Here is a 16,326-nt window from a genome sequence, read left to right as displayed (position 1 = left end):
TTAGTTACCCCTTTGAATCTGCGGGTTCCACACGTGTGGATTCAACCAACCAGGGATGGACAATAATTGAGGAAAGAGAAAATTCTAGTAAGTTTCAAAAAGCAAAACTTGAATTTGGCTAACACAACATTGTACCCCAACAAAAAAATAAAAACATGCTGTACTCCAAAAGTTTCTAATTCTGCCACCCAAAAAATGAAAAAGGAATTTGCTGTGTCCAGCAACTGTTTGCATGTTTTTCATATTGTATTTATAATTTGCTGTCGTGTCTGACTCTGTGCGACCCCATAGACAGCAGCCCACCAGGCTCCCCCGTCCCTGGGATTCTCCAGGCAAGAACACTGGAGTGGGTTGCCATTTCCTTCTCCAATGCATGAAAGTGAAAAGTGAAAGTGAAGTCGCTCAGTCGTGTCCGACTCCTAGCAACCCCATGGACTGCAGCCTTCCAGGCTCCTCCATCCATGGGATTTTCCAGGCAAGAGTACTAAAGTGGGGTGCCATTGCCTTCTCCATATGTATAGTTATTTACATAGCATTTATACTGTATTAGGTATTATACATGGTCTAAAAGTATACAGGGTGAGGGAGGGTAAAAATACTTAACCAATTTGAACATCTGTGGAATTTGGTATCTGCCGTGGGTGGGGGTGGAGGGTCCTGGGACCAGTCCCTTGCAGATACTAAGGTAAATCATTTGCAACTTATTGTACTTCGTTCAAATTATCCCCTGTAGCACTTGGTCTACAATACAGAGGTGGTTGTTGGTTATACAGTCTGCTTTTCTCCTCTGCTTTTCTTTCATGTCCTTAAATGCTAGAACTCTTTCATCTTCCTAATTTATTTCCCATCCCTCTTTTTCATACCATAATATTTGATCTTTTGAGAAAAGTTCATTAGCACTTTAATTTTTGGACTTTTTTAATTTGCCAGTTTTTATAGTTGGTCACCATAAAAAGAAATGTTTGGTACCTACTTAAGCACATGCTTTCTCCTCCACCTATGATGGCTCCCCAACTTCTGTGTCTCCCTAGCAAATTCCTGTATTCATTCAAATTCCTCAAAACAGATCAGATCAAGGTCTTTATTAAAGTGTAAACCTTCTCTGCTCCAACAATCCTCTTTGTCCTTGTGATTTCACTATCATAAAGTAGGAAATGTGATGTATTCTTTGTAGTAGCTTTTAAAAATTCACAGAGCAGTAACAGTTTTCTTTATCTTTTTCGTTTAAAGATAACATTTGACAGGGGACTTCCCTGGTGGTCCAGTGGTTAAGACTTCACGCTTCGAATTCAGGGGACGTTGGTTCACTTTCTAGTCGGGGAAGTAAGGTCCCACATGTCTGCTATACAGTGAGGCCAAAAATAAAAACTAAGAACAAAACTTGAGGACTGAACTAGTCTTTGTGCATCCTTTTAACTTGTATCATTGCCCTTGTGATAGTCTTGTTTACCTACACTTATTAATAGCCTCTTTTATTCCAGGAAGTCTTAACTAATCCCCAACATTCTAGGATAGTATTTTGTATATTGTAAACATCTAATGTTTGACTTCAAAAAATCTTCGCAACTAACTTTAAAAAAGATTTCACTATCATTAGTAAACATTTGATATATTCTTTGTGTTAAGCAATAGATTCCTTTTTCTGTTAAAACATTTCTTTAAAATGTTCATTGTAGTGAAATCAGCAGTTTGAAAATGATGACATTGCTGTACTTCACTCATAGATAACTTCAGTTAACATTTGTTTATACATTCATATATATATATGTGTGTACAGTTTTTAATCTGTCAACATATTAGAATGGTCTGATACCTCAATTATTAGTGTTTGATTATAGATTAATCAGTAATAATAAATGAGACATTTTGCTCTGCCGTTCATTAGTCATGGTAATGAACAAATCCTTTCTCCCCACTGAACCTTTTGCTCAGCTGTAAAATAGAGATTATGATCCTTGCCTAATAGTGGTCAGGAAAGTCCTTTGTAAACTATGAAATGCTGTGAGTATAAAATTGTTATGATCATAGTTTGGGACAAGAAGAAAAAAGGTGGTCAAGTTTGAGTAAAGGTCCTTGGTTTTTTATCTCCTGTTCCTTAGTTTACAGAAAGAAATGAACTGGGGAACGTTATCGTCCCCAGGTCAGTGTTCTCTGCTCTTGTGGTTATCACAGTGTTCATGTATAACTGGGTTTATCTCCTCTTTAAGAGTCCAGTCTAGTCAGGCACTGTGCTTCTCTGAGAGGTCAATTTTAGGCCACTTGATTTCTGGTAGTCTTTATTGACCAGTATGAAAATATTCTGCGTTTTAGGAATACTCAAGAAATTTGAGGAAGAAGATTTGGATGACATTTTAAGAAAACGATTGAAGGACTCAAGTGAAATACCCGGTGCTCTGTGGCATATTTATGCTGGGAAAGATGTTGACAAGATACGGGAATTTCTTCAGAAGGTATAATTTTAGGTTCCATACGTAGTTTTATCTCTTCACCTTGAAGGAAGACTTAATTTTTAATGTAAACTCATTGGCATTCAGCAGTATAAGATGATTAAATAATTTTAAGATGATTAAATAAGTTTTACTTAGGAGGATGGAATTTTTCATTTGAAAATCAAAAGCTCCTTTCTCTTGAGGAATTTGAATGGCAGTTTCTTCTCAGTTACTAGTTATTGTTTATCCCCGTAAAGAACCTGTTAATGAGTCATGTGTTACCCTTGGTGAAAAGTAGTCACTGGAATTATAGAATATAAAATTTAATATGTCATAGAAGTATGTAAAGAAAGCAGATTTTTTTTTAATGTTGTTGATATTTTTGGCTGTTGACCTAAGGAGTCATATCTGGTTGAACAGGTTGACATTTTGAGTAATTGTAAATTTAATTTACTTGTTAAAAAGTGACATGTTGATCTGAAATTAGTTCAAACCATTTTCTCAATATTTTCTGAATTTTGTAATGATAAGGATTTCTTTTAAGGGACCATAATTGCTGGTTTTCGTATTCTTCTTTCTGAATGAACTTAACGTTTGTCTTTGGTCCGTATAAAAGTGAAGGAGCTATGGCCCTGTAACTGTGATCTTATCCCAGAACCACCTACCAGTCTTAATTTATTATAAAGTATGCTTTTTAAAGCAGAAGATTTCACTTGTTAGTCAAAAGGTTCCTTGAAATTCATTTCTCAAGGGTTAGAAGGTTAGCAATATAAGGTATTTATCTTTGTACCTACCTTAAAAAAAGAAGAGCATCAAAAAATATCTGTGAAGTTCATATATACAAATGGTTTGGCTTTTGGAAGAAAGCTACTAAACTAACCTTTCCCCCATCTTTGTGCTATACCTTAAAATTACTGGAAGGAACCAAATGGATGAAAACCTCATTATCATCGAATTCCCTGCCAGTTCAGTGGTTAGGGCTCTGTGCTTCCACTGCAGGGGCATGAGTCCAGTTCCCCTGGTCAGAGAACTAAGATCCCTGCAAACTTTGTGGTGTAGCCAAAAAAACTGGGAAAAAATGATCATTATTACTATTTTTAAAAAAGAGAAAACTTCATAGTGAAAGGAGATGAGAAAGGAGTACAATTTACTTTTTTAACATTACATCAGTCTGCATCAGTTTCATATCCTTTTGCTTTTCCAATTGTAGAACATGATTTTCTTTAACTTAAGCTTAATCATCATTCCAGAAGATTCTGAGAATAAAAGACTTATTGTAAAGAAAATTGAAATGTAGCTGAACAGGATTCACCATTTCCTTTATTTAAATTGGGGTATATATTTTCATTGTAATCCATATTTCAGATTTCAAAAGAACAAGGCCTTGAAGTTCTACCAGAACATGATCCAATACGTGACCAGAGTTGGTATGTGAACAAAAAGCTTCGTCAAAGACTGCTTGAGGAATATGGAGTCAAAACCTGCACTCTGGTTCAGTTCCTCGGTGATGCCATTGTCTTACCAGCAGGAGCACTTCATCAGGTAATAGTTACTTGTAGCACATCATTACTGAACCAGAAAGAACTTGTCCCGAGTTAAATACAGATCAAAGAAGACATGAGAAGGAGAATGACCTACACTAGTATGCCTTCATTAAGAAAGCAGCTTTTCAGTGCTTGATGAGATCTGATATAATTAAGTGCTTTGAGACTGTAAATTGTATTAATATGAACCAGATTCCCATTGTCGTGTTGTTTCTGATTTAGTGGACTGAAGTCTAATTTTAAAGACTTTTTAGGGAAAAAAAGAAAGTTACTATATGTATTCAGTTCTCAATAGTTGAGAGTTAACAGCAGAAGGGGAGAGTATCAGGTCTTAGAGATGATGTATTTTCTAAGACACCAGATATGAATAGAATGAATTATTGGATAGACCATTCCATAATTCAGGCTTTCAATGTGCTTCCTTCCTATTTTTTGCCAACGTGACTTCCTTCCTTTAGTTTGCTAATGTAACAGTAGCATGTCCAAAGAAAGATGGTACATAATTTTTATAGCTATTGATTCACAAAACTTAAAACTAAACACCTAATTTTTGTTTCTGGGGCTTGACCGGCAGAATGACATAGAATAGACAGTGATGTGGAAGGTTTGGATTAAAAGCGTGTATTGGGGTTTCTATAAATAGACTGAAGCTACCGAGAGCAGTTTAGCCCTCATAGTAACAAGAGGCAAAGGCAGCCTGGGAATCCAGAAAGCTGACTTGTCTCAGAGTTGGTTAAAGGTGGCAGAGATGTATTGAGATGTATTTGATGTGTGTCTTTTGACCAAGGAAAGCTTCCTACATTTTATATACCAATACATAGTTACAGCCTGCATAATATTTATGACACTGTTTAATAGCCACAAATACTCCTTGAGTGATAAGGAGTATTTAAGATGTCAAGTTTAGGGTTAGATTTATCATTCTTAAATAACATTTATGGTAGTAAAATACAATCATCATTATATCTTTTTCTCTATAGTGACATCCTAGCGAAAAAATTACACTTATATGTTTTTTTCTCTAGGATGTTAAAGTTGTTTTTATTTTCCCATGGACTTAATAGAATAATTTCAAAGATGTGTCATTTATGATTCATGTTTAATTGGGATGCACCCCACGTATCATTCTTGGCCTTCTAACCTCTTACCAGAAAATAGATAGTAAAGTGAACGTCGCCCAGTCATGTGACCCCATGGACTGTAGCCTGCCAAGCTCCTCTGTCAGTGGGATTCTCCAGGCCAGAATCCTGGAGTGGGTAGCCATTTCCCTCCTCCAGGAGATCTTCCCAACCCAGGGATTGAACTCACATCTGTTGCATTGCAGGTGGATTATTTACTATCTGGCATCAGGGAAGCCCAGAAAACAGCTAGCCTTTATCCAAATGTAAAATGCCCTGAAAGGAGCAGTCTGTTTAAGAGAATAGTACAGTAAATATTTTGCAACTATAAGTAATTATCTGACAACACAAAACAGGTTCTCTTGAAAATCCTTATTCACATACTCAGTTTATCCAAAATTCATTTTCTTTAAAATCAAACTGGACAGTGCATTTTTTAAGATATAATTTATATATAGTATATGTACTCTTTTTTACTATACAGTTTTGGGAATTTTCACAAATGTGTAATTAGGTAATAAAGAACATTGCCATCGCTTCAATAAATTCTCTCCGCCTACGTCCTCCCCAAATTTTTAAAAGTTTTTTATTGGAGTGTAGTTGATTTATAATGTTAATTTCGGGTAAACGGCAAAGTGAATCAGTTATATATATCCACTCTTTTTTACATTCTTTTCTCATGTGGGTCATTGTATTGAGTAGAGTTTCCTGTGCTATACAGTAGATCCTTACTACCTGTTTCACATGTAGTAGTGTGTATGTGGAGAAGGCGACCCGCTCCAGTACTCTTGCCTGGAAAATCCCATGGATGGAGGAGCCTAGTGGGTTGCAGTCCATGGGGTCGCGAAGAGTCAGACACGACTGAGCGACTTCACTTTCACTTTTCACTTTCATGCATTGGAGAAGGAGATGGCAACCCGCTCCAGTGTTCTTGCCTGGAGAATCCCAGGGACGGGGGAGCCTGGTGGGCTGCTGTCTATGGGGTCACACAGAGTCGGACACGACTGAAGCGACTTAGCAGCAGCAGCGGCAGCAGTGTTCCTGTACATGCGTGCCGCATCTTTACCCATTCCTCTGTCAGTGGACATCTAGGTGGTTGCCATGTCCTGGCTGTTGTACATTGTGCTGCAGTGAACACTGGGGTGCATGTCTCTCTTCAGATCATGGTTTTCTTTGGATATATGCACAGGAGTGGGATTGCTGGGTCACACGATAGTTCTATTTTCAGTTTTTTAAGGAATGTCCATACTGGCCCAGTTTACATTCCCATCAACAGTATAAGAGTGTTCCTTTTCTCCACATCCTCTCTAGCCTTTGCTTGTAGATTTTTTTGATTGTGGCCATCCTGACCAGTGTGAGGTGGTACCTCATTGCATTTTTGATTGCATTTCTCTAGTAATCAGTGATGTTGAGCATTTTTTCATGTGCCTTTTGGCCATCTGTATATCTTTGGATAAATGTCTGTTTACGTCAATCCCCAAATGGTGATTGGCCATTTTTTTTTTTCATTATTGGGCTGCGTGAACTGTTTGTGTATTTTGGAGATTAATCCCTTGTCAGTCGCTTTGTTTGCAAATATTTTCTCCAGTCCTCAGGGTTCTCTTTTTGTTTTGTTGATGATTTCCTTTGCTGTGCAAAAGCTTTTAAGTTTAATGAGGTCCCATTTATTTTTATTTTCATTACTGTAGGAGGTAAATAGAAGATCTTGCTGTGATTTATGTCAGAGAGTGGTCTGCCTAAGTTTTCCTCTAATAGTTTTATAGTATCCAGCCTTACATTTAGGTCTTTAATCCATTTTGTGTGTAATTTTGTGTATGGTGTCAGGGAGGGTTCTGGTTTCATTCGTTTACGTATAACTGTCCAGTTTTCCCAGTACCACTCGTTGAATGCTTGCCTTTGTCACAGATGAGACCACAGGGGTGTGGGTTTATCTCTGGACTTTCTATCATGTTCCACTTATCTCTCCCTCACTTTTGGTCACTCTTCTCCTACCTGACATTCCTATAACCACTTACCTATTTTCTTTCCCTGTAGCCCTGCCTTTATAAGAATGTCATATGATTGGAATCATGTAATATGTAGCCTTTGAAAGTGTGTCTTTTCTTAGTCAATATAATGCCTTGGAGTTTCATCCATGTTGTTGTATCAGTTCAGTTCAGTCACTCAGTCGTGTCCGACTCTTTGAGACCCCATGAATCGCAGCACACCAGGCCTCCCTGTCCATCACCAACTCCCAGAGTTCACTCAGACTCAAGTCCATCGAGTCAGTGATGCCATCCAGCCATCTCATCCTCTGTCATCCCCTTCTCCTCCTGCCCCCAATCCCTCCCAGCGTCAGAGTCTTTTCCAGGGAGTCAACTCTTTGCGTGAGGTGACCAAAGTACTGGAGTTTCAGCTTTAGCATCAGTCCTTCCAAAGAACACCCAGGGCTGATCTCCTTCAGAATGGACTGGTTGGATCTCCTTGCAGTCCAAGGGACTCTCAAGAGTCTTCTCCAACACCACAGTTCAAAAGCATCAATTCTTTGGCGCTCAGCCTTCTTCACAGTCTGACTCTCACATCCATACATGACCACAGGAAAAACCATAGCCTTGAGTAGACAAACCTTTGTTGGCAAAGTAATGTCTCTGCTTTTGAATATGCTATCTAGGTTGGTCATAACTTTCCTTCCAAGGAGTAAGCGTCTTTTAATTTCATGGCTGCAGTCAGCATCTGCAGTGATTTTGGAGCCCAGAAAAATAAAGTCTAACACTGTTTCCGCATTTATTTCCCATGAAGTGATGGGACCAGATGCCATGATCTTCGTTTTCTGACTGTTGAGCTTTAAGCCAACTTTTTCACTCTCCTCTTTCACTTTCATCAAGAGGCTTTTGAGTTCCTGCTCACTGTCTGCCATAAGGGTGGTGTCATCTGCATATCTGAGGTTATTGATATTTCTCCTGGCAATCTTGATTCCAGCTTGTGTTTCCTCCAGCCCAGAGTTTCTCATGATGTACTCTGCATATAAGTTAAATAAGCAGGGTGACAATATACAGCCTTGATGTACTCCTTTTCCTATTTGGAACCAGTCTGTATCAGTAGTTGCTTCTTTTTATTACTGGGTAGTTTTTCATTGCTTACATGTGTCACTTGGTTTTGTAATCAGTTCACCAATTGAACATTTGTGTTATTTTCAGTTTGGATTAGTAACAAAGGCACTATAAGCCACATTCACCTAAGGGTTTTTTGTATGAACATAGATTTTCATTTCAGTTGGGTAAATACCAACCTGGTCACAGGATGAGTGTCTGATTTACTTGATATAAGATACTGTGAATCTGGTGGTTATACCATTTTCCATTCCCCAAAGCAGTACATGTGAGTTCCATTTCCTCTGTTTACTGGCAGTTTTGTTTTTAAGCATCTGAATGTACGCATTGTTATCTCATTATGGCTTTAATTTACATTTTCTTAATATCTAAATAAGTTGAACATCTTTTTATGTGCTTACTTGCCATCTGTAAATATGTTCTGGTAAATGTGTGTTTAAATATTTGTCCATTTTTTTCAAAATGCATAAACTGGAATATATTAAAAGTTTCTGTTCATTAAAAAGCACTATTAAGAGAGTGAAAATGTAATCCAAAGAGTAGGAGAAGTGTTTGCAATGCGTTTATATATACAGTTTTGTAATTGGGTTCTTTTTCCTTACTGTGTTGGGGGTGTCTACCTGCTCTGCTTAAGAGTCCTATATCTGATATGTGCTTTTTAGTTTTTACATATCTTCTCCCAATCTGTGGCTTACTTATCCTTCCATTTTCTTAATAGTGTCTTCCAAAGAGTGCTTTTTGATGAAGTTCAATTGATCAACTTTTTTCTTTATTTATACTTTTGTTGTATCTGCAGAATTTTTGGCTAGGTCAAGGTCAAAAAAACTGTCTCTTAAATTTTCTTCTAGAAGTTTTATAGTTGCTAGTCTTATGTTTAGGTCTGTTATCTACTTTTTAGTTAATATTTGTGCATAGAGCTCGTGAACTGAGGTTGTTTTTTCATGTGGACATTCAGTTCAGTACTGTTTAGGAAAAAGTGAAAGTTGCTCAGTCGTGTCCAACTCTTTGCGACCCCATGGACTTAGTCCATGGAATTCTCCAGGCCAGAATATTGGAGTGAGTAGCCTTTCCCTTCTCCAGGGGGGGATCTTCCCAACCCAGGGATCGAACCCAGGTCTCCCGCATTGCAGGCGGATTCTTTACCAGCTGAGCCACAGGGAAGCCCAAGAATACTGGAGTGGGAAGCCTATCCCTTCTCCAGCAGATCTTCCCTACCCAGGAATCAAACTGGGATCTTCTGCATCGCAGGTGGATTCTTTACCAACTGAGCTAGGGAAGCCCAGCTATTTTTAAATCTTTTTTCTTTTGAAAATGTAATACATCCATCCAATTTTAAAAAATTCAAACAGTACACAAGGGTTGATGGTGAAAATTAAGTCTTTTTCTCACCTTTGCCCTCAGTTCCTCTACCCTAGAGGCACTCACTATTAGCAGAGAACCATAGAGAGTCCATGAGTGTAAATGTCTCTCTACTGCTTGTACTTTCTTGCAGGGGAGAGAGGGAAGAGAATAGTCTTTTTTTCCTCAAAATAGTGGGCAAAATAATCCTGTTTAAAGTTCAGAAGTCACTGTGCTTTAGCATCTCTGTGCACTTGTATCTGATCTGTATATACACACACACTCCTATTTAAGATGCTATGCTTAAATAGACTGAAGCAGCATCTGTGACCTAAACTGGCAAATTCTATTTTGAGCTCTGCCACTAAATTGTTGAGTGTTCCAAAATAAAAACTTATCTACTGCATAATTGGGCCATAAAATTGCAGGCATTTCCACCTCCCTTCCTTTACAGGGTGTGATAATGGCAGTGCGGTTATTTGCACTCTGTTGAAAGGGTGTTGGCCGTGACTCACAAGTGGTGGTAATGTGGTTTTTACAGAGAATGAAAAGGAAGTACAAGCTCCATTCACAGTGTAACCTGGACTTAAGATGCATGATTATTTACAATTTATGTAGTCCTTAGAACTGAGTCCTGAAAACTTTTCATTGATGGCTTCAACACTTCCACCAAACCACAGATAGCCCTTAAAAATAATCCCAGAGCTTAAGTCAGTGCTTCTCACACTATAGCATACACCAGAATTCCTGGAGCGCTTGATATAACACATAATGCTAGACCTTAAGCCCAGAGTGGGTCTGAGGAAGAACCTGAAATTCTACGTTTCTAACAAGTTCCCAGGTGACTCTGGTATTATTGTCCGGGAACCATGCTTTAAGAACTGCACAAATAGAAAGCCCTGGCAAAGCCAAGGCATCTATCAGTCAGGAAACTTTGAACCAAATGATAGCACATGAACTGACAGTCCAGCAGTGCTAGGGAAGAATCCACATACTTTTCTTTGTCAGCAGTGAACACTTTGAAGACCTGGGGCTAGGGGAGGGAGGGCCGCAGGTGACTCAGCAGGGGCATTCAGATGTATATCTTGGCAAGCTGAGGGAAAGTGTCATAGCAGCCCTCCTTATATTCTAAAAACTACTCTAGAATTGCAGGCTTAAAAATCTTCTGTTGGCAAACATGGCTGAGTCTGTGAAACCCCTGTGTTTGTATATCCTTGGACAAAGCAGATAGATGGTGACCTCCAGGATTTACTTTGTCTCAGCTCTAGTATCCTGAGGTTTAGAGTAGCTTTTAGTTCTAAACAGCAACAGTTTTTTTGTTTTCTAAATTAACACAGAATCTTTACTGGTAATGTTTTCCTTAATTGCTTAATTGATTTGTGTTTGGTCATTCACAGTAAGTTAATAATATTCCTAAATTGTAAATTGTCTGCATTCTTATGACTAAAAGGACTTAGACAAAAGTCAGTGTTAAGATAATAACCTTCCTACCATGAAAACAAAAGTTACATTTTCTAAACATTACCTACTTATGATTACAACTGATCCTTGAAGGCAAGTATGAATTAAGACAATCAACTAAGGAAGTGAAATGTAAAATGACTCACAAGATGGCCCAGAAAGGGATAAGTGGAATGGGAAGTTCACATATGTTCTGCTTTAAAACTAAACCTTGCCTCTTCGAACTAACCCTGAAGTCTTTAAGCAATTTATAAATATCAATTTGAGGTCATCAGGAAACAGTCATCATCTAAGAGTGCTTTTAAAACAACCATAAACTGGCTAAGACCGACAGAACCAACTTTTTCAGAGCTCTAGAATCTACTTCAAAACTTAACATTGGCCAGGGGCCTGCTTAATGAAGAAAGGGGTATGTGGTTTTTGTTCTTTAAGGAAATCTCTAACACCTTCGATAACCTAACACAGACATCAATGACCAGACCCAAAAACAACAGTCTTTGCAAAAGCAGTTTGGAAAGATCATAAAACAAATAGATGACTACAACCCATGTCAGTCAACAGCATCACTCTCCGGCAGGGGTAGAATCTGATTGTAGCTACTGCATTATAATGTCTAGATGCCCAGTTTTCAACCAGAATTCCCGAGCCTACACAGAAACAGCAAAGGATGGCCCCTTCCCAGGGGAAACGAGCTCAGCAGAGGAAGGCCAGACATCAGGCTGACTTGTCATAGACCTCAAGTCTGTTATCTTAAATATGCTCGAAGGGCTAAAGGACTATGGGGGCTGGGGACGGCAAATGATGTATGAACAAAATTAGAATACTGATAAAGAGAAGTTATTATTATTTTTTTTTAAGATTCGGGCTGGGGACGGCAAATGATGTATGAACAAAATTAGAATACTGATAAAGAGAAGTTATTATTATTTTTTTTTTAAGATTCACATGCTAAAAGTTAAAGGCTTGGACTTCAGAAAAACTGTACTCCCGACAGCTTGTTCAGGTGAATGTAAGATGGGACAGGGCATTTGGAGACTGTGTATGTTGGCATGACTGAGTTACTGCAGGACTGTAAAGCATCTCTGCTGCACAAGAGATCACGGGAGCTGGGTTCCTGTTGACTTGCCATTTAGTGGCTGATTTGTCTTGGAACAGGCGCTGATCTCTTGTCCATACTTTGCTGCTCTGTGAAATAGAGCATCTGTTCTACAGACACATAATGAGGACCCACTGGGACTGCACAGCGATGCTGACAGTGTGAGGCATCCACTGTGTGCGTCTCCAGAGGGACCAACAACCTACTGCTCACGTGAAGATAATGTTTAACAATACGTGCTGTCAGGTTACCAGTGGAGGCACGGTGCTTGAGTTACAGAATAAAGACATCTGCAGCTGTTCAGGTGGTCATTACGCCCAGAGGAGAAATGCCAGCCCCTTCGGAATTTCATCACTTTTATCAGATTTTTTCCACAGTCTCTATTTCCCACTTCCTATCTCCCCCTTCACAGTTCTCTCAATTAAATTTATTTTCGTATTTTTAAAAATGAGAATAAATGTAAATGCTTAGTTTTTCAGTTATTTCTCCTTTCCCAGGAATTTTGTGATATCTTTTAACATCACTGGAGTTACAGCATAGAAATAATCCAGATTGGATAAGCTTGATCCTTTCTCTGTCGAGCAGTTCTAAAGAAATTGTAAAGTGCAGTCAGTTTGTACATGCTGAACAAATAACAGATGATATTGACTGGCTTCTTGGGAATCCATTTAGTCAAGAGAAAAAGAACTAGTAGAAAAACGGTTGTATCGATAACACAAGAGACTGAAGGGTATCTTTAATTGGTTGATTTGAAAGAAAGGCACAAAAAAAATCCTAGGAGAGTTCTAAAACTGTGTGGTCAGAAGATCTTTCTGGAACTAGTTTTCATCACAGTTCAGTTCCGTTGCTCAGTCGTGTCCGACTCTCTGCGACCCTATGAATCGCAGCACGCCAGGCCTCCCTGTCCATCACCAACTCCCGGAGTTCACTCAGACTCACGTCCATCGAGTCAGAGATGCCATCCAGCCATCTCATCCTCTATCGTCCTTCTCCTCCTGCCCCCAATCCCTCCCAGCATCAGAGTCTTTTCCAATGAGTCAGCTCTTCGCATGAGGTGGCCAAAGTACTGGAGTTTCAGCTTCAGCATCATTCCTTCCAAAGAAATCCCAGGGCTGATCTCCTTCAGAATGGACTGGTTTGATCTCCTTGCAGTCCAAGGGACTCTCAAGAGTCTTCTTCACACCACAGTTCAAAAGCATCAATTCTTCGGCACTCAGCCTTCTTCACAGTCCAGCTCTCACATCCATACATGACCACAGGAAAAACCATAGCCTTGACTAGCCAGACCTTTGTTGGCAAAGTAATGTCTCTGTTTTCAATATGCTATCTAGGTTGGTCATAACTTTGCTTAAATAATCAAACATAAGTTTTACACCAGAGAGTAGATTAAAGGAAACTAAACTTAACAGTGAAATGACCAAATGCTGAAAGTCAAAGGAGCAACATCAGACATCCAGATTGACTGCACTGATTGGGAAAACATACCTTTCATACAGTGGGTTTGTTTTTAAGTTCCAATAAAACTTTATGGACAGTGAAATTCAAATTTCATATAATTTTCATGTCACAATTTTTTTTTCCCCCAATCATTTAAAAGTGTAAAAACCATTCTCAGCTTACTTGCCATACACCAGGTGGTGGACCAGATTTGGCCTGCTGGACATAGTTTGCCTGTCTCTGATCTAAATAATCTCATTTGTTATTATTACTACTTCTATATTAACAGTAATAGTGTAGGAGTACTTACATATAACTTAGCTACACTCTTCAACTAAGGATAACTGTAAAATGATTATTGCTTTCCTAGTTAGCATGCAGTTATCATACTTTCAAAAACGATTTTCCCAAGAAAATATTTAAACATTTATCTAATAAAAGATTAGATATATATGATAAAATTATAAAATATATTTAGTAGGCTTATTTAAATTTTAATTTGATAATTCCCCATTTATAGGACTCTGTTAGTCGCTCAGTCACGTCTGACTCTTTGCGACCCCATGGACTACAGCCCGCCAGGCACCTCTGCCCATGGGATTCTCCAGCAAGAATACTGGAGTGGGTTGCCATGCCCTTCTCCACAGCAGTTTGTTTTTGTTGTTCTTAATTAACACACGAAAATCTACCTTGACAAAATTGATAATTAGGATCCAGTTATCAGCCTTGCTGAAGGATTCCTGGAAAAGTTCTTTTTCTTGCATCATTTAAAAATATTCTATTTACATGAAGTCATGTTACATGAAACTTCTCAGTGATAAACTTTCTCATAAAGTGTGGTGTTCCACTTTGAAGTGCATTTGACGTTTTGGAGAAAATAAGTTCTTTGGTGAATTGTCTCTTGTTGAGACCACTTTGCCCACCTCCTAAAACTCCTGTTTTACTCTGTTGGGGAACAGGTACAGAATTTTCACAGCTGTATTCAGGTAACCGAAGACTTTGTGTCTCCAGAACATCTCGTACAGTCATTTCATTTAACACAGGAACTGAGACTTTTGAAGGAAGAAATCAATTATGATGATAAACTACAGGTAAGAGATGAGTTTTCTAACTACTTCCTATTCTGCAGGCTTTTTATATTCAGAATTATGATACATGCATAACAGCTTAGGCTGTCATTGCCTGGTTTGTCACAGTACAGTACCAACCAAACCAGTATTTAATTGTGTGACTCATTTTAACTTTGGCTTAAGTTTGTTGTAAACTCTTGTCGCAATTTTCATTTGTTAATTTATCTCCTGCTGAAGTGACTAGAAATACGACATCTCTTTCAGGTTAAAAATATCTTGTATCATGCAGTCAAGGAAATGGTGAGAGCTTTGAAGATACATGAAGATGAAGTAGAGGCTATGGAAGAAAATTAGATGTGGTCCAGTTTAATGTTTTTAGACCATTGAGCTGGAATTCCTTACTCTTAGACTATGATATGTATGTACACTGACTTAAGTTTCATGAAACCATCAGTGCCAAGAAATTCTCTATGTAGTAATTACTTGTTACTGACACCACAGCAGTATAGCGTAAGTCACAGCTCCTGTGATTCAATATGAAAACAAGCTAAATCTTAAAAGCAGCAGTTCGTAGCTGTTTTTGTATTATAGTGTATATGATGTTTGTGAAAATGCCAGATTTAAAATGATGTATTTATTTTTGGAAAAAAAATACAAAATTCTATGCTATATTGTTGATCAAGTGTAAATGTGACCTTGTACAGTTTACTAAAATAACTGATATTTTTCACTACATTGAGACAGTTACTGTGAGAATAGGACACAAACACCAGCTATTGCCTGCATTTGGGAAATTGCTGAATCGCACAGCATACATGTCATAATCAGAAAATTACTGCCAAATAATTGTAAAATTTGTAAAATATAAAGTATATAAAGTAGATACTACAGACACTTCAATATTTTGTTGAAGCTATTGACTGTACAATTAAACATTTTCAAAAGGTGTAATTTATTTAAAATTGTCTCATTTTGGTAAAATTTATGTGAACTTTTAAAGCTAAATATTAAACTTAATATGCTATGTAAATATATACATATATACATTTAATGATGTATTTTTTTAAAACATTGGCTTGCTTTTATTTGTTAAAGTGCAAGTGTTACATATGGCTTTGTAAAGTTGAGAGGGGTTTTACATTTTCCATTAAAAGGACTTTATCAAAAATGGGCTAGTGTAAGTGTTCTCCCTCCTGCTATCTGTATTCTGGGGGCTTCATCATCAAGGCAACTTACTTACCAGCATTTTCTTGCGGTACAGTGTCCTCTCCCGGAACACTGCCCTCTTTTAAGCTTGTTTTAGGCCATCACAGGTAAGTGCCTCGAGTTTCTTGTCCTGTGGCCCAGCTGATGAATACAGAAAACTCCAACATGTTATTTGTGAACAAATTTATTTCACAGAGGAACTCATAGGTTTTATAAGTCATAATTATGAGATTATACAATTTCAAGTAAGTGTGTTTCACTGCAGAGATACTTGCTAATATACAGTTGGGGTGTGAGGAGACAGGGAGGCAGGCAGGGAAGAGCCTGAAGTCACTCAACCTGGATTAAATATGAGTTCGGTTACTTATTATGCAACCTTGGTAGCTGCCTTAATTTGGAGTCTTGGCTTTAATAGCTGATGACTGTTATCAGTTGGTTGCTTGAAGCTCATAATCCTAACCTTCTGAGTTTTACTGAAAAAAATGCAGCCCTCCACTGACACCTGCAGGATGTTGAAGGCATGACCTTTTCTTAGCTG

At 38.2% G+C, this 16,326-nt stretch overlaps 1 protein-coding gene across 6 annotated transcripts in view; it reads left to right on the top strand.

Annotated features, from left to right (window-relative positions):
* The window catches only part of JMJD1C (jumonji domain containing 1C), a 316,168-nt gene extending 300,418 nt beyond the window's left edge, over positions 1-15,750 (top strand). For 5 of the 6 annotated variants that reach the window (XM_005226314.5, XM_059882617.1, XM_059882619.1 and 2 more), the window contains 4 exons: positions 2,311-2,450; positions 3,795-3,971; positions 14,472-14,603; positions 14,847-15,750. In XM_005226314.5, coding sequence (XP_005226371.1) covers positions 2,311-2,450; positions 3,795-3,971; positions 14,472-14,603; positions 14,847-14,936 — 539 coding nt within the window. In that variant the 3' untranslated portion in view covers positions 14,937-15,750. The remainder of the gene's footprint in view (positions 1-2,310; positions 2,451-3,794; positions 3,972-14,471; positions 14,604-14,846) is intronic. The other variant, NM_001191122.1, reaches the window with a different exon arrangement.
* Positions 15,751-16,326: the final 576 nt, after the last annotated feature.

Source organism: Bos taurus, chromosome 28 (assembly GCF_002263795.3).
Source record: "Bos taurus isolate L1 Dominette 01449 registration number 42190680 breed Hereford chromosome 28, ARS-UCD2.0, whole genome shotgun sequence".
Taxonomy (NCBI): Eukaryota; Metazoa; Chordata; class Mammalia; order Artiodactyla; family Bovidae; genus Bos; species Bos taurus.
The sequence above is the reverse complement of the archived record's forward strand: the minus strand, read 5'-3'. Positions and strand labels throughout refer to the sequence as shown.